Here is a 19989-nt window from a genome sequence, read left to right as displayed (position 1 = left end):
AATGAATGCATACACTATTCATTCACTCTATATACCAACTTAAAATAAATGAATAACTTATTGTTTGTTTTTTTTTCTTCTTTTGGACTGAGTTGTATTTTTGTGTCTCATGATTTATGTTTTTAGGGTTTGGGTTGCAGCTTTCATGTTAGAGCTATAGTCCACTGTTATACACCCAATAACGCATCATAAAATGCTCGATTGATTCTGGCTTTGATCATCATCTTTCATGTTTTTCATAACCTTACCACCAAAGTTTTAGATGTGTTTTTTGTTTTTTACTTTTTTAGGTCACTTATACCAACCTGAATTTAAAAGTGAAACACAGTGAAAACATATGAAGGCAAACCTCCGTTATCTGTGACAACTTTCTCAACATGTGACATCAGCCAAATGGGGGACAAGCTGATCAGCATCAACAGGAACCCCGTGGAGGTTCTGCTTCATTACAGGTTTTATATGTTCATCACGATAACCAACTCCACACCCGTGATCTTTCCAGTATCACTGCTACCACAGATGATGATCAGTGAATTTCACATTATGGCTAATATACTGTAACAACACATGGGGAAAATGAATCAGTATGGATATAGACATCAAGAGCCTCTCACTGATTAATTCTTAATTTTGGAACACCTCCCCCAGCACATCCAATACAACCTTGCCACATGATTCATTCAAAGTGAATGGCGATATGAGTGACATGAGCAATGACAATGATCTCAACCTGAGAAAGAATCTAAAATAACTAAAAGGAATGTTGAGTCCATGGTTTGTCCTCATTCTGGCTTCAGATCAGAAGTATTTCACCAAATAAAATAAACACAAACACTTTGCCTAATATGAAGCATACTGTACTCAGATAGGGAGACTGGTGGGGTCCAAAGTAAAAATGTTAATTGATTGTAATTAAGGTTTGAAGTAATAAGTGACCACAAAACCAGTTTTTACAATGGTGGTCTAAGGTTAAAATGCATTTTTCGGCCGCACACGATTTTTTGTTCTAGTAGATGCAAAGTCAGCTTTGACTGAAGGCAGTATCATTAGTTTCTCTACACTTGAGATAGGACACTTATCTGAGTGCCTGCTGGTCTGTCTGTCAGCAGAGATTACGTCAAGGTTTAACGTACCTTTCCATTTTCATTTCTTGTCTCTTGACGCTCAGTAGTGATTTACTCCAGGTGGTTAAGTACAGCTCAGGTATTCTTCAGGAGACACTTTGGGTCTCGCCAAGAAACACTCTCAGCCCACATTGTCACCAGATTGTTTTCTATTCCATGGTGGACATACTAATGTGCACTGTTCGCTGAAATGCCGCTCAAAAGGCAATTGCTTCTCCATCTGTTACCTTGAACCATCAACAAACATCAGCAAATACACATACACTACAGGAGTGCTTAATGTAAATACACAGACTAAAGCAGTGATGGAGGACAATATAGCATGGGTGTGCATGTGTTGAGGTATGTGTATGAGAGAGAGAGTGTGTGTCTGTGCTACGCCCCTGTAGTCCATCGAGGCAGACAGGTCTCTCATTTGTCTCGAGTCTATTCCATCATGGCAGCTCTGTCCTCAGCTCTCTGCCTGTTGCTATTTGTCACTGTCAGTCGGTCCCAATTAGTCTCCTGGTCACCACAGACTGTGCAAACGCATGCGCACACGCACGCACACACACACACACACACACACACACACACACACACACACACACACACACACACACACACACACACACACACACACACACACACACACACACACACACACACACACACACACACACACACACACACACACACACACTGTACAGACTCACATTTATCAGAGATAGTTATTCTATCCTCTGCTTTTGACAGTACTATGGATATAAGGTATCATGCATCTGACAGTTGGCATTCCATAATAAACTGAAACCTGATTTCTCCAGTCATTCAGCATTGAGGTGTAGGACTGAGATATGGCCATGAGAATTAACCCTACTAGTCTCAAAAGAAATGTGGCTGTGTTCACTGATTTTTAGCTTATACTGTAGGTCCCTTTTTCCTTTTTTTTTCAACTAAAAAGCAGGTTCGGGTTCTATATTAACATATTATAACTTGTGTAACTTTGTGATGTCACAAAACCCTACCATGCCCCAGGCCCAATCCACTTGGATACACTATTGGACCTCGCAAGATTTGCTTACTGTTAGCAGCTTCAGAGAGAGCCTGAGAGAGGTGACATACAGCTGTATTGAGATTTTTGGTTTTTAAAAGCACTGATATTTCCTCTTTTGGATATTAAAACTTTAAATACAACACCTTGAAATTGTGTCACCTTAGTACTGTTCCTCTGACTCAGACTGATGCAGGAACAAGTGCCTTTAACCATAAAGCCTGGCTTATAAAAAAAGGAAAACCTAGTAATGAATGTGGGATGTATTGTTTGTGCCACAACCATTATGTAATCAATCATGGAATCAAAGGTCTTGTTTCTGTCTCTGCCAGCCCTGATTGATTTGTGCATGTAGGGATCAGCCCTACATGTGAATCAACTCTGAGCTTTGTTAAAGGCATACTGTAGGTAAACACTCAAGAATAAAAGAAAAACATCTTCAGCAGGCAGGGGTCATTGGGTGTTTATATACAGTGTGAGAATCAAACACATGCTCCCCAGTAAGTAGACTTCCCTGCAGCGCTCAGCTGGTGTTAAAGAGACCAAATGACCACAGTGCTTTACTGTGAAAAGAAAACAGTCTAGGTGTGTAGGGAGGCTATTTTATTTAAGTCTGTGGCTATTTCTAGAAACCACGGCTCACTGTGGCTACCTAATGCTGACTAGATCTATGGTTTCATAGTGCACAGGAGTGATTAATAAAAGTCGATGTTGGATCGTTAGATGATGAAACAGCTGGACAAAGGCAAGATAATCATGACAAACTGGGTTCTGAATGGGGAGCCATTGAATTGGAATTATGACACACATGCAGGCATAAAGAGCAGGTGTAATGAAGTTACAGAGAGAGGGAGACAGAGTTGAGACGGGAAAAGGCGAAATTAATCTCTGCTCCACTCTGGTCAATATCTCACATGGCTTTCATAATTGATGAATGAAGAATGTGAGACCCCTCACAGTGAAGATTAGTCTGCCTCTGTGTGACAAAGATGACAGTCACAGTCAGAGGAGGATCAGAAATCACTTCAAAATGCTCTTTCCATAATTTGACGCTGCCTGACATTATCAAAGCAATTGTGTTGTCACTAAAGTGCAACACGCTCATCATGCATGGGACAGATCTCAGCAATGACTGCTCTAAGTGGGACTCCTACAGACCAAAGTGGACCCATCTGGCCACCAACTTCACCTTGATCCAATCAAGCTTTAAATTCAATCTAAAATACGATGACGTCGGTCAGAACAACAACAGCGGAATCATTATAGTGTGCATTTGAAGGCCAATTGCGTCACAGCGACATGACTAGTCTGTCCTATTTTGAAGGCTCCTTCAAATGTGGCCTTGTTTTCCTGGGCTTTGAAGGCTCCCACAAGTGGATCCAGGGGGCCCATGGATATTTTTAGACATAAGTATTGTGTTTAAGACCTTTATAACAGCTTGCGGTACAACTGTTAAAACCAAGGGCCTTAAAACATCAAGTTTTTGTGAAAAAAATTACTCTTTGTCAAAGTTGCTAGGCAACAGGAGGCAATTGTGAGGGTGGGCACAGCTTTCCTTCATAGACCAGAGACTGCCTGATTTTGACTTGGCCTTTTCGGTCCACAACAGTTGCAAAAAGCCACACCTTTGTGAAGGGATGGGGCCGTTCCTACCACAAATGCCAAAAATACCATGGACAGACATGTGAGAGATTACTTGATTACGTAAAGTGATCAGAAAAACAAATAAACACATGTTTCTGAGGTTACACTTAAAAAGACACATGAGACACGTCTACAAAGATTATAAATTAGCAGTTGAGTAAATACTACAAGTTTAATTTGTACTCATCATTTTTCTCTTCACATACAAGTTGTAGAAAAAAATCATTAGTATTGAAGAACTGGTTTTAACATAAAATGTAACCAGTAATCAGCTGCTTAATTCCCATAAAGTGTTAAAATTACTGACACACACTGCTGCTGCACAGAGGTTTGGACAAAAGGCTCTTCAATATATTCAAGGTCAAATATCGACTTGAAAAAGCAAACATGTGTGGTGAAATAAAATAATTTGCCGCTGCAGTAGTTCATGAAATAGCCTGTGAGTATTTGTCGCACCTAAAAACAGCGTTCTTAATGTTGTCCTTGGTTTGTATGGCCTCATAAGGAGGTGATCCACCCTGTTTTGTGGGGCAGAAAATGAGACACCAGATAACATGTTACCTGGTTCTTGCCAATGAAGTAATAAAGGTGAATGTTATTTTACCTCTAATGCAGTCTCAGTCTGAGGTTACATGTTCATAAAAGCTCAGATAAACTCTGCTGTGAAACGGTCTGGTATGTGAAAGGCTTCACAGTCAGAAACAGGCACACAATCAAACAAACTCTCACTGGCGAGCACACAAAACATTGGTGTCAGGGATTTAAAATCAGGAAGGCTTCAGGTTGAGATAATGCAAACATGTAACATGAATAGTTTGGTTTCCATAGTGGTGCATGCAGACACAGCCACAGCAGCTGAGCAGGCCACAATATTTCACTACTTCAGCCACTTTGAGCTTTAGGAGACTGGATGGATGACTGCGGGGGTCGAGAAGTAGATTTGGACTTGTGCCAATTGTTTTCTCATCCATTAGATGGGGTGAAGGGCAGAACATAATCAAGAAACTGATTCATGATTTTTTTTACTGAAATTTACTTTGACTGTTCATGTTTGGCACTGAGGCCCACGGTAACACGTCATACTGATTTACTGCACTCATGTTATTTTTTCATATCTTATGTCTGGTATTTCAGAGGTTTGTTAAACGAGCAATAGAATGTATGGAACTTTTCAGAATAAAAGCTCACAGTAGCGTAAAAATGGCAACAGAATGAATTTCTCTTCAGCAACATTGCCTTCAATATGCAAGAACTAACTGTTGCTGCTGTGACAGAGATAAATGATTTTAAAGCAGCTACCAGTTGTCAACCACTGGACCACTGCACTCTGGAGTGGACTGGTGCACAAACGTTGTGTCCAAAGATGATTCATCTGTTAAGGGAGTTCACTTTCATTGCAGTAGCCTATCTATAATAGTCTATCTTGAAGTGCTGTGGTGACGGTCAAACAGCATCAGTGCTGGTGCCTACAACCAGGCAGCTTTTTAGACTGAATTTCCATCAACATGTCAAGTTTGCTACAGTGGAAGAAAATATTCTGGACCATGAAAAAAATCAAAGTTGTTTGCTGCTGATGTAGGAGCAGTCACTCTTGACAAAGACTGTGTTTGCATGTCAGAAACGATGCTCTGAGGATCATTAGGATGTTGTATGTGGATCATTAGGATGTTGTAAAACTGAACCGTGGATGAAACACGAAGGTACAAAGTCGACACACAGTATGATAACTTAGTCATTAAACCTGCCTTCTCTGTATATTACTCACATATGTTGGGGGCTGCGTTGGAAAATATTTCAAAGCACAGCCTTTCAAAAGAGAACATTCAAATAATCAGCTCTCTTCTTGTGTGTGTGTGTCTTGTGTGTGTGTGTGTGTGTGTGTGTGTGTGTGTGTGTGTGTGTGTGTGTGTGTGTGTGTGTGTGTGTGTGTGTGTGTGTGTGTGTGTGTGTGTGTGTGAGTTCTCACTTACGGAGAACAAGAACTCCATGGCGAAGCGACTGAGCCCGGTTTGGCTCCACTGTGACATTCAGCATGGTGGGATTTCCCCCAATGATGCAGACTCTGTTGTCCTGCTCCGCCTCTCTGAACATCCGCAAGAGCTGATTGGCTATGATCCCGTTGAGCACAGATATGGCAACCATGGGAACCACGAAGGACAGAAACGCGTTCACCTGTTTAGGGCAAAAGGCAGAAGGGCGGAAAATACTGATTAGATTTTAGAACTGACCCATAACCTGACAATTGTTTTTAACTGGATGGTTCTCAACAGTGATAGATCCTCAAATAACTTTGGCATATCACAAGATTATTGACAAATAAATACAGAATAGTGGACTTCACAAAATGCAATTGATGCATACGTATTTGTGTGTTAATGACAGACAAATGGTATAAAAAATTTAGCATTTTACCTTTTAGTTTCACCTCTTGAACAAAAAAACAAACAAACAAAAAATCTATGTATAAATGGCTAATTGCAGTATGGCCGAATAAGTGCAATATCCAATGCCATCCAAAGGTTATGACATACCATAGATGAAATACAATGCAACATATTTTTTTGGCCAATCTGCAAAAAGAAATTCAGTAGCCTCATTGTTCATCTTTAATAAAATACAATGTTGGGTGCACTGTAGTTTGTGGTATTAACTTCTCTGCTGTATTTATGCATGTATGTCTGTGACCATGCGTTGTCTCTGTAGTTGAGTACAGGCTGTGACTTATCAAATACCTGCACTTTCATTAGATTTTTTGGCAACACATACAACTTTTCTACCCAAGATGACATTTCCTCTCAGGTTTATATGCAGCCTGTGGCAAGGGATGAAAAAGCGTTACAAGCAATGATTGCTATCATTATGGATTAATGTGCCAATTATTTTTATTATTAGATCTAAAAATCTTAAAAAATATATCCATCACAGTTTCCCACAGTCTTGGCTAATGTATAGTGGTTGTTTGTTTTCTCCACTCTCCTGCCAATTTATACTAATTAATACACTTTTGTATGAGTTAAGAGACATGACAAAGAAAAAAAGTGGCAAACATTCAGCATGTAAAACACACAAATCCTGCAGAAAAAAGTGACCAATGAATAATTGATTAAAGCAGGGGAAGGCAGAAATGCAAAAAGGAAAAAAAAAGAAAAGTTTGAAAATTCAGCCCAACAGCCCTCCTGCAGTTCTCCGCTCACAGGCATAAGGAGAACACTCTCAGCCCTTCAGCCTAATAAGCCGTGGCCACAGTGCGGTCAGCAGCAATGTGATTGCAGTTTGCAAAATCCTGCTCATGCCAGCACAGTGCACATCAACACAACATGTTAGGAACCTCTATCATTTGTTGGAGTCCATGGAATAAACAAAGACCATGAAGTCCACAAAGCAATTAACAAAGCAATTAACGAAATTGCTTTGAATCAAACACATCATTCAACACAAGCAAATGAGCCTGATAAACTATTACCAACATCCAATGATCGACTCGTTGCCTGCTTTCATGGTAAATGTACAGTAGTCAGCCAGCCACTGCAACACATTTAAATAAAATATTTTTAAATAAAAGATTTTCTCTCTGAAAAGATTTTCTTAAGCCTAAAAACAGAGTCAAAGGGAGGTGCACGCATCTGGTTTCTACTCAGTCACTTGAATTAAAATAAGCAGAAAGAGGATTATGTAATTTTCCCCTATTGACACCAAAAAAACATATAACTACATTACTTCAGCTTTAAAAAGTTTCTCTTGATTGAACCAATCAGCTCTCGTCCAGACTGCAGTAGGTAACTTATATTTGTGAAAATTATTTCTGGAAATCCTAAATGGACTGTACCTTTGAAAGATATTGATAAGCCTCAGCTTATATTTTAAGAAAGAGCTGAAAAGTCCGAAACATATCTTTAATAGTTCACAACAAAAGGGACAATGCTATTTTGTTTCCAAGTGGCTTGTTTAGCCATGACATCCTGTGTTTGGTTCTGCGTAAATAAAACTAAACACTTTGTTTCATGTTATTGTTCTGTCTCTTTTTTCACTTAAGCCTGAGAGAATGAGTATTTTCATCTCAAAACAAAAGTAATTACATGCAAATACTGTGCATAATCACTCGAAGTTTTGAATCACAGAGAAAACACAATGTAAGAGTATTAGAACATCAGACAGCCAGTGAGAGAGAGGGATGACAGACAGTGTATGTAAGATCTATAGCTAACATTTGGGTTCCCTTGTTGTGTTCCTTCCCTCAATAATGGTAAATAAACTAATTTTATATATCTGAAGGAAACACTGAAAGAGGCTAAAAAAAAATTGCAGATTATTTTCAAGGAGAAATTGCCATAGGGAAAAGTCCAATACTTGACAGACTGAGCAATGGTGTAACTTCAACACTCACTCAGCTCTGTTACACAGTCAGTCAAACATTTGCACATATAGCATTGAACTGTGATCATTTCAACATAAGAGAGCACTGGAGGAAAATGTGTGTGGAAAGAGAGGTGATGGACAACCAGGTTACAGTAGGATGAATTATAAACATGTTAGAGAAGATTAAAACAGCAGCAAAACTAGTCAAGATGAACTTCTGTGCTTTTGAAACCTACCACATACAATGGGGTCCTGCCTAATGGAGGATCCCAGGTTACAGACCTTTATAACAGGCAGATACTGTATTAGGAAAAGCCAAGCTCACCCTCCTCAGACCAGGTTTAAACTGTTACTGTACTCTCGGGTCTTTAAGGGTGTTTTCACACCTGTGCTTTTTTTTATCCAGTTAAATCGAACCCTGCTTTGTTTTCCCCCTTGGGCTAGCATGTGCAGTACAAACTCTGCAGAAGTTCACTCTTGGTGAGAAATAGTTCTAAACTTGATGCAACCCCACTGGCAAGGGAATCCAGGTAGAGAATCTGACCAATATTCTCAAGTGTTTTTTCCCCCCTGTAGAAGCAAGCAGAACCAAACCTGACGAAAAAATATGCTACAACTTTAAAAACTCATCAGCAAACACATTTCAGGTATGAAAATGTCTTGGGTTTGCTTTGCTCATTTAAAATGAAGCTTAGCATATAGGTTCAATGACTTATATTCTTCTTCTCTTCCAGTCACTACTGTCTGGTTTCCTCCATATTTCACACCACTCCTTGTAACAAGTTGACTCCAGATGTTTGGCAACCAATAAGATCTCACCACAATCTCAACCATCCAATCAAGTTGTCTTTGTCAAGCCTTAAAATGTTCTGCCTCCTATGGCCAGCTGTCATTTTAGTGCATTTGTTGCAACTCTCTTCCATCTCTCTCACCTCTAGTCTTCATATCTAGATAACTTCTGCAACCTCTTCTACTTCCTACCACCTCCCGGCGTCATGCCCATTCACCTTATCATCACAACCAGATCTCCAGCTTCTCCACGTCCAATTTTCAGAACACCAACAGCGTCTCGAATCAGGGTGTTTTCTTTTACTTTGCAGAGCCTCAGCCCCTATCACAATGAGGTCTAATTACGAAGGACTGTTGCTTTTCTTCATGGAAGAACATATATTAATGAGAAAATGTAGTCTTCTGTAGGTCATTAAGTCAAGTGTTTGGGATATGTAGTATATATTTGAGTGTCTTTCTATTTCCTGGCTGCAAATCAATTTCCCTATAAGGGACAATAAAGATACTTGGAGCTTTGAAAGTTCATTGAGCACACACACACACACACACACACACACACACACACACACACACACACACACACACACACACACACACACACACACACACACACACACACACACACACACACACACACACACACACACACACACACACACACACACACACACACACACACACACACACAGTAATAGTTTTGTTTTCTCTGGCAAAGGAATCATGAAATATATTGACTTCTTGGTCACTTTTTTCCAGCCATTCAAATGTTCGATCAAAAAGCACTTGATGAAATTACATTTTATGGATGCCAGCTTTGATCAGAGTCATAATGGAAAGTTTTGTACAAATCATTTTCTCCATGCTGTGATGCATTGCTGCTAAGAGAACATAAAAGGGGGAAAATAAAGTGAGCAGTGAAGATTAATGAGAAAGAACAATGGAGCGGGAGTGGAGGAGTGAAAAAAAGAACAAAGAGAGATTAGGTGCTGCCAGACATCAGTTATGACAGCTGACTTCTTATTCCAGCTGTTGTGTAACTTGCCTGTATGAGGCTACTGAAGACAGGAAATGTGCATGAATGCGTGACGTGTTTATTTGTGTAGATGCTTGCTCAATCGATGTAACTGTAACAGCTTTTTGGTTTCCCCCAGCTGCATTCCCTGTCCATCTACAACTACACACATACACACATGCATGCGGTTGTTTTTGTAAAGGATCATGATTCATGGGTGAAGAAAAATGTTAATGGCTTTAATGAACAGGCTGGCTGACTTCTGAGGGGTTCCCTGCCTTCTAGACATTGATGACTGAAACCACAGCTTGGGCAGAAAGAAAATAATACTAGTAATAAATAGCAGCCAAAAATATGAAAAATAATAGTAACTGGGAGTGAAATGCAGTGAGACCGAGATATTATGGAAAATGAATGGATAGGAGACAGGGAAAATCTGTCAAAATTATTATTAAGTTTGAAGTGTCTATTTTGACATCAGGTTACAGGCGTAAGGTTATAAAATCTTAAAATGAATAGGCTGTAGACTTTCATCAACCACAGGATGAGAGGAGGCTTCCTTCACTGCCAGAGCTGCAGCTATGCAGAGTATGTGACTCTTATCAAGTGTTTGAGAAGTCATTTTTCCAAATTACCTCCTTGTCACTAGAGATTTACAACCAACTGTTTTGTAGCACTTCTTGTCTTTTTTGTTGAGTGTGTCTTAAAGTGAGTGTATTTTCTGGTGACTTCCCACACTAATAAAGGCAATACATGTAAACTGAAATTGGATGTTTTGGGTTTTTTTTTCATTTGAGTTCGACAGTGAAAAGAATTCCCAATCTGCCATGTTTGTGGATACAGAGCCGTTGAGGCGTAGGAACTCAGCACTTGCTGAGAACATTGGTGTTTATATGAACACACTAAGATTTTCTAAAGAATTGTGCAGAGAAGCATGTGTGCCAGGGGGTGTGCAGATTTTTAAATCTTTCTCCATCTAGTTCAAGCTCAAGGACAGAACTGATAGAAGACTGAATGCATTCCAACAAATAAAGTCTACAATATTAAATATCAGCATCAGGACTCACCAAAACCAGACAACATACCAAAATTTGGGCACTAAATGTGTAGACTGGCCAAAATAACTCCCAACTCGATTACAACACACCAGAAGTTGGTCCATTGAGGCAGAGGAAAGCCCTCCTCTGTACTTTTTAGATGAAGATCAAAAGACATGAAATGTAATAAGTAAATAAATCACTACCATATCCCAACATCTTTTATGAAATTATTATTTCTGTAGCCTTTGGAAAAATGCAAGTGGATAAACTGCCTAAATTCAGGTGTGCACATAGATTACAGAGACTGACAAGTGATTGGTTGTAGGGTCTATGTATTTTTTTGTTGAGAGATTTCCGTTTTTGTATTATTTTGTGCAGTGTGCACCCCCTGTGACCTTGGATGGCTGAGCGTAAATGTATAAGCCAATGAAAAAAGAGAGAGAGGATATAGATGAGACAGTTTTTGTATCATGTGAACAAACCAGAACGGATGTGATGCTACACACTGTACTGAAGTGTGTCTGATTTATGGAGAAGCCCTCCATTGCAAACAGATTACCTGCCATGTCAGAGAGTGCACAGTTTGAGAAACATCAGCGGATACTTATTTTAATGCAGGTTCAGAGGAAGCACTGCTGGACTGTTCTGCCTCCAGTCTGAGCTTTGGCTAACTTGGAATTTCACAATTTACAGACAGCTTTTGGAGGGATCCAGCTCATTCCTCTGAGAGTGACATTCATACTGGATCATTATTCAGTCCAGTGCCAGAGTTTAATGGGAATGCAGAGCCAGCTTTTCTCTTTCCTACCCACTGACAGTTTTGGATTTTCTATTTCCTAGCCATGGCTATGATATTCTCTCCAGGTCTAGTTTTCTTCATTTAATTCCATATTTAACATTACTGTACAGTGACTATAGCGTAATTTCAATTTCCCTTGAGCAATAGTAGTATGTCACTCTCATTTAAGAAGACCCTATGGTCACCCACCTGATTCCAGAAGTAAACAATGAAATTATTTGTTTTACCATGGCATGTCTACTACTAATGGGCATGAAACTATTCTGTGATTGGATGTGAGAAACTGACAATCACAGAATGTTGAATTCTGAACGTCAAATTCTGTCACCTTCACACTATCACTGCTGAAAAGCCTGACAATGCAAACTACTACAGGCATTGTAAAGTCACTACATCTTCGATTAATGCCTCTGCCACTGACTTTTTCTCCATGGCAACAGGAAGAAAAAGCTTACAGGTGTCATGTTTTAACAATATAATATATTTTAACTTACAATAAATCATGGGACTCTCTTGGATAATTGATGATTATGTAATGGTCACAAGTTTTAATTATACAACTTTTTTTTCTCAGATCTCATGTTTTGTCTTTAATTTGGCAAAAAGGTCTAAATACTCCAATAAATGGACCTTGGCCACCACTGAGACTTTGTCCTTGAATTTGTTGACAAAACATAGAATCGTTCAAACTGATTTATCCTCAGCTAATGGCAGGCATAACAAAAGGTTTAGACTCTTTCTTGTTGTTTTGGATGTTGTCTTTCCTGCAAGTCAGTCAACATGTTTTTACCTTAGATGTTTCATTCATAAATAGATTTTTTTTCCAAAGTACAGATGATTCACTCAAATATACTTTTATGCTGTTTCAATGTATAGAGAAGCTCCAACCCTGAGACCATGAATGGGTCTTTTTAGCTCAGGGATTAGAGGAGAAGTGAAAAGCTCTCCTCAGTCAATAACTCTATGCCTTATGTTACAGTAGCTGGAAATACACTGTGAACACTTCATTTAATTTTGCTCTGAGCTTAGCCTCTAAAGCTACATTCAGGCAGCAACTGATCATGGTCATATAGCAAATAAAACCTCTTCTCCCACACCTTTCTGATGTCAGAGTGTGGATGGAGTGAGGTGCTACCTCCCAACATTTTATTCCCATCTAAAACTAACAATTGAGTAGTGATTGGTCAGATATGAGGAAGCTAGAAAAGCAGCTATCTACCTGTTGGTACGACTGAGTGCAACAGGAATGCCTTTGAGAACAGACTGTCCATAGTGGGTCCCATTATCCTCTTTTGAGTAACTATGCCCCCCCCCCCCACACACACACACATATTTGAGCCTGCCTTCAAGTGTGCCCTTTAGCCCAGAAACACTTCCACATCATAGGGACTCAAGCACACTCCTGGCTTAAGCTTCTGACTGGTGGAAGTTACCGGGGCAGGAAAGGAGGAGCTGAAAAGTAACCCACCCCCTATTTCGATTTGAAATGAAAATATTGTTTCCCCACAAGACTGTAGAGGTTTGATGAGTGGCGTGCAGGAATATCCTTAGCAGCATGTACAGTATAACAGATGACTCTGATTAATAATTCATCATCAACACCCACACCAGTAATCACAGTGTCACTGACGACTTCATCCACGTTGATGAGAGTCAGAGAAAAACATGGGTGAGGGTGATTGGGTGATTAATAATTATAACTATCATACCTGATATAGTATTTGTTTCATATGTTGGTATTACAGTATTTAATAACAGTGGGAAGCATCATCATCATTTGCAGGCTGAAACATGGTGAGTAATAAACAGAGAGCATAACAGAGAGCTTCTCGAGTGCTGCCTGAACACTCAAGTATCCTGGTGGCTCCTGCACAGTCTCCATCATCATTACCCCATTATGTTTGTGAGTCTGTGGTGTTTGGGGCCATTACAGTGGATGTGCACAACGGCATCCTGCCAAGCTCTTTGATAAAGACAACCGGAAAACATCAGGCACATTCCGACAATTTGTTGACGTGTGGTATATTTTGATGAGGCAGAAAATACACTACACATGTTTTCCAGCTTATGTTTTTCCAGACATGCCTCGTTGCCTTATGTAATATAACGATAAGCACTCGGCTGTAAAATATTCCAGGAGGTAGTAATATAATACGAAACTCTACCATAAAATATAAAGTACAAGATGTGATTCACCTGTTTCATTGCAGTAACATCTGAAATGTTCAAATCAATTCAGGATGCAGGATTTTAACATTTGATTTCCTCATTTTAATTTCATATCCTTGCAACATATACGGACAAAGCAAAACATGATGTAGTACATCAAAATGCAGCAAAAATGTGGTGGAAACATTTGAGCTTTATTTTGTTAGAAACAAAAGTTTTGTGTCAATAAGATTTTAAAAATAAGGGATGCATTTTCGCAGCAAATAAAAAAACTAAAACTCAACCTTGAACAGCGTTTCTAAAGCTGAAAGCCATGAATTTGTGACTACGGCCATTGTGCCAGTGTCTTGTTGGCTTTCAAATCAAATGTTATAGTACGTCCCTTTTTTCCTCCTTCTGTCTTAGCTCCATTTCTTCTGTGACATTTCTACATGGGGAAATATCCAGTTATTCTCGTCTAAATGTCAAACAAGAGAAAGAGCTGACGGCAAGACTTTTGTGTTACTGTCTGAACTGAAAGATTTTTGACAAAAAGACGAAGAGAAAGACGATTGTTGCAATTCAATGAAAAATACTTTATAGAGATTGTCCTGATTGTCTCCATACAGATATCTATATGACTAAAAGAGGTGTGAATTAATTTGACTTTAAAAAGAGGAGCTCAGACTTTGAAATTTTACTTGAACTTTATGGGCCCTAGTTTGGTGGCGCAGCGCAGGTGGCGCAAGGTAGCGCAGCTGGTCTAATGCAAGTTTCGACCAGCGCAGCCGAGCGCAAAGTCAGATTGGAAGATTGGCAGATCGCGCTGCGCTGAGATAGGCGTGGCGGCGCAGCAGGGGGAGGCGTCACAGATTCAGCTTGGTGCAGTGGAAGTTTTGTGCGAAAATGTCCCGCCGAGGTTGCGCTGAAAGCTCGCCACCTCCAACCAGGTCTACTCTCAGCGCAGGGCGGAGCGCAGCAGGTGCAGTGGAAGTTTGGCTGACTGACCTGCAGTGCACACACGTCACCAAGACCTCACAGGCAGATCTAATTCACTATTTAATGCAACTAATGGAATCAACACGTGAATTTATATCTATATAGATTGTCCCGTCACATCTGACGTCAGATCAAAGCAGAGATCAAAGGCTGTGGCACGCGTAATGGAAACTCCACCTGAATTAACACAGCAGGGACGAACTGGCACTGAAAAGCAGCTGTGGATGTCCCAAAAGCAGGACTGAGGGTGGATGACTGCATGTCGCTGCCGTGTTGAGATACCACTCTGCCCTTGTGATGATCGCTTTATTTATTTATTTACTTATTAATTCATAGCGCGAGCGACCGCATCAGGCAGCCGTAATGAAAAACAAAACACAAATCTTCATCTCTCTTAGTCCAGTATATAGCCTATACTCAGCATCTCTATCACAGAGAAAAAAGAGAAAAAAAGAGACGGACAGAGAGAGAGAGAGAGAGAGGAGGACAGAGAGAGAGAGAGGAGGACGGAGAGAGAGAGAGAGAGAGCGTCCTTTACGCTGATTTCATCCGTTACGCATGGTGTTTGTTTATGTTGTGATTACACCTCTCATCTTGCTTACACACGGTTTGAATAAATGTGAGTTTCTTTATTAGTTTATTAGTTGTTGTGTCTTACATTGGGCAGGGGTTCTCAGTGTATCAGATCAAACCTGATTAAGGATATTTGTATTATTATTAGTAAACTCATTATTGGTCACTCTGAGCTCGGACCTCCGGGGAAACAGCTGTTTCCTCCGGGGAGAGGTTCGGCCTCTGGCGTCGCTGTTTCCTCCGTCCATGTCCAAGTATAAAATGACAAACTTGCAGCGCGCATCACCCGCCGCGCAGTTAAAGGTGAGGAGAGGAGCTCATTTGATTGGTGAAGATCTGACTCGGCTGTGTCAAACCCACTCCATGCCTTTCTCTCCTCCTCCTGTCTCCCTCCCGCCCTGGGAGGGAAGAGGGGAGGGTTTACGCTGGTCTAAGTCTGACTGCGCGGCCCACCAATCTTGCGAAATGGACCTGGACCACACCCCGTTGGCGTGGCGAAGCTGCGCTGCACTTAGACTTCGCGCGGTCTACGAGACTAGGGCCCTATGTGTACATGGAACTTTGCGTTTCCAGTCACGTTTTTTAAGAGCACTAATTGCGTCCGGTGTGCTCCTCTCACAGTCCTGTCACAAAATGCCCCAAAAATAATAACTAAAAAACAAAAGCAAACAAAAATGCGTCAGTCACATCTCATGAATCAGAATTTATTTGAAATATTTTTGAGTTGTTTTTGCAGCTTCCTGCAAGTCTGTGACCAGGGTTGCATCAAAAGCAAATGTGTCCTTCAGTTAATTTCCTGTTGCAACAAAATTCCTTGTTGGGTATTGTCTCTAAAATACTTATGCTTATGCTTATGTTAAAATACTTAAAACTAAAATTTAAAAAAATACTTCTCGAGAAATTGTTGACATCTGTGCACAGAGCTCTGCTTTTGAGTCAGCAAGCCAAGTCCCAGCCGATGCAGCCGGGTATACAGTACATGCAGTGAATGGAGTTATTCACCAAAACATTTCCATATGACATTCCTGCAAATGCTAGACAAGTTTAAGTTTAGTCTCATCAATAACTTAGTCTGAAGTTACAAATGTAACTGGCTTGAGAGAAACATTTTAAAATTCTTGGCAGTAAAAGGGATGCTATAGTGGTGCAATGGTTAGCACTGTTAGGAGTTTGCATGTTCTCCCTTTGCCTGTGTGAGTTCTCTCTTGGTTTTCATATTCCTCTAGTAAATATATGCACCTACAGTATAGGTTGATTAGCAATTCTAAATTGTCTGTTGGTGTGATGAACCCTGCTCTATGTCAGCTGGGATTAGCTCTATAGCCCTCCCCAAATGACCCTGCACGGACAAGCCAATGGCTGGATGGGTGGCAATTAACTATAAAACATGCAAGCAGAGCTTGTTGGCATTGTTAAATTATTATATGATTTTCCCTCTCTGCCTTGAAAAAACACCACGGAATGCAACGCAAATGTTCCCTGGGTTATTATGTGGAGTCAATTTGGCACAATATTATATGGGTATTTTGCAAACACTCTCTAAACATTCTTTCACCATCACCACACTGTAATAAACAACCTGACCAACGAGTCACATATAAACATGGTGCTAGTATATATCATCCTCCATACTGTTCAAGCAGTTGCAGTCAAATTACTTGTGGCTCATCATGCCGTTTACAGCTGTGAGGTTCTTTTGTTATGCTTCTGCCTGCCATCATTAATCTGTCACCTGGCAACCCCAGCCACGTGTGTTTAGTTTTATGTGGTATTTCAAGGTCATTGCTATTGTTTACCTGCACTCTTCATTAATTTGCATAAAACCATTGACCATGCTGGCATTTAGACTTCCTTTTTAGAAAGGCCACAATAAATGATTAGTTCAACAATTATTAGTTGGTATTTTGTTTTGCAAATTATTTTGTGTAAATATGTAAGCTATAAAACATGACTCTATTGTACTGGCTTAAGGTCAAATTACATTAATGATATGTAGAGGCCCAATCCCACTGGCAAGTAGGAAAGGATTTGCATGTCTTTGCAAAATGTGGCTCAGTGACAACTCACAGAGCTAATTGGCAAACTACTGTAGCTAGCTAAGATGCTATTTAGCTGGGAAATTGTCCTTTTTCAGATGAGCAACTTGTAATTGATACCATTCATGATTCAGTAATTCCATTACAGTACACCCCGTATTACAAAGAATCAATTTGTTAACTGTCCAATGTTTTAAATGGTGTGACAACCGAATTCTGTTCCACACTACTAGTAATAACCAGCTGTTATGCTGATGTTATTAGCTGGTGTGGAGTATGGAGGTAGGAGGTGGGAGTAAGCCTTTACCAATAAAACAGATAGGCCTAGACCAGGGGTTTTCAAAGTGTGAGAGAGTGAGCCCCCCTTAATGAAAAATAAACAGCTGTGCGCCCCCCCCCCCCCCCAAAAAAAAAAAAAAAAAAAAAATAGAGAGAAGAGAATTAGTTACTATGACCAAAACAATATTTGATTCATTAAAAATAAATTGGTCTTTCCTGTAGGATTTGTTTGATTTACAAACTTGTTTCTCAGCATATATTAATTATCATGACAACATAAAGCACTGACGAAACCTAAACATTGATACAGAACTCTGTAACACACTCATCACACAAGCAGCTTCATGCTCTCCCTGTGTGATCATCTGGGAAGCAGAGAAGCAGACAGTCTGAGGTTGAAGTTTATATCAATGCACAGGTGACACTGTGACAGGTCTCCACTGTACGTCTGTACCACAGGTCAGCTGGTCAGCTCCGCCGCGACGTGCATCTTTTTTTTTTAGGAGCGGTATATTGCGGCTTTATGCGGGAGGACACGCGGTGCTACAGCTGATCCAATGTATTTATCTGAGCTTGGTCACTGTGAGAGGCACCAGGTCGCTTTGAGCTGCGTTCATATGAAGTTATACCTGACGCTGCGCAGCACCTGATGCTCTTCTTTTTCTAACCAGAATAGTTCCACAGCCGACGTGGTGCTACATTCAGCCGAGGCCAGCTGAGCTCCGCTCTCCCTGCAACACAGTCTCTCTGATCACTCGCTCTGAGCGTCACATATCGCCGCGGAGGGGATTGCATTGGGGCACCTTGGGCGTCAGTGCACAACGCGAAAGGGCCCTGACCAAGCGTCAGTTTATGACGCGTCGGGGGTGAGACTGCTCCCTGACAGTCGAGCATAATCGCAGTCTGTGTGTTACAAGATCGTGTTTTATCATATCGCAGTATAATAGGCTAATATATTGCAAACTATAGGCTAGTGCAAAAACATTAATCATTTAGCCCTATGTGCAAGTGACATGATGTAACTCATCTTTTGTTTGAATGTTTTCAGTTTTTCTTTTTTTCTTTTTCTCATGTCGTGCCTCCCCTCAAACTCTCTGGCGCCCCCCAAGGGAGGCGCGCCTCACACTTTGAAAACCCCTGGCCTAGACAAAATAATGAAAGTGTTTCCAACTAACTCAAGAATGGTATTATCAACTCTGCCTTACAATTCAAGGGTGCATCCTCTGGAGCCTGCAGCTTCAAATGTCCTTCTTTTCCTAAGCAATAAAGGCCCCAGTGGGAGGATCTTTCATTGCTCAACGCACATCCTTCACCACCTGTGGATAGAAGCTAGTCTGTTTGTGTTTTATTTGTCCGGTATCTCCTTCCTCAGGGAAGGGTGGTAAACTGTCCCTTTCCAGGGTTGGGCCCTTTAGAATACAGTTGAGTTTCCTTTGGAGACGGTCAGCATACGTCACTGAGTGTGGGCGGCAATGTTGTCCCAATCAGTCTTTTTGCAATCCTTACCACCCGCTGCCAGCCCTTCCTATCCTCTGCTGTGCAGCTACTAAACCACACAGTGCAACAGTAGGTCAGGAGGCTTTCAGCAGTGACCAGATAGACATTAATCAGCAGGTGTTGAGGAAGGTGCGCCTGCTTCACCTTCCTGAGGAAGTGCTCGGCCTTTCCCGCTTGATGGGAGATGTTTCTGGACCAGATGAGGTCAGTCCAAAAGTAAACTCTCAGGTGTTTTAAGCCATCTACCCTCTCTATGTCCTTGCTGTGTACGCAAAGGCTGGAGTGCTCCACCCGCCCTCCATCTTTTGATGTCTATTATAATTTGTTTTTGTTGTGTTTAGATCCAGTTTGTTATGGGAACACCACATGTGCCAATTGTTGGATCTCGTCCCCGTAGGCTGTCTCTTTGTTGGTTGTCAGTGGTATTATAATGCTGTGAGAAAATTTTACAATGGTGTTAGTGGGATGAATGGATAAACAGTCGTACATGAAGAGGAAATAGAGGATGCACTCCCGTGGTGCTCCAGTGCTCAGGGTCAGAGTGGCCGCCCAACCTACACTCTGGATGCAGCTTTGTAACTGGGACACAGCTTATATCCCACTGCTAGTATGCTAATGTTAGCCACTGCCGGGTTTTGCCTGATTTTGATCATTGTGTGT

At 40.8% G+C, this 19989-nt stretch overlaps 1 protein-coding gene across 1 annotated transcript in view; it reads right to left on the bottom strand.

Annotated features, from left to right (window-relative positions):
* The window catches only part of ntsr1 (neurotensin receptor 1 (high affinity)), a 52352-nt gene that overhangs the window by 14939 nt on the left and 17424 nt on the right, over positions 1 to 19989 (bottom strand). Inside the window, exon 2 of the mRNA XM_083974598.1 lies at positions 5772 to 5973. Coding sequence (XP_083830724.1) covers positions 5772 to 5973 — 202 coding nt within the window. The remainder of the gene's footprint in view (positions 1 to 5771; positions 5974 to 19989) is intronic.

The sequence above is a fragment of the Trachurus trachurus genome, assembly GCF_905171665.1.
Source record: "Trachurus trachurus genome assembly, chromosome: 7".
Taxonomy (NCBI): Eukaryota; Metazoa; Chordata; class Actinopteri; order Carangiformes; family Carangidae; genus Trachurus; species Trachurus trachurus.
Note: the sequence above shows the minus strand (reverse complement) of the source record. Positions and strands in the feature narration are given on the sequence as shown.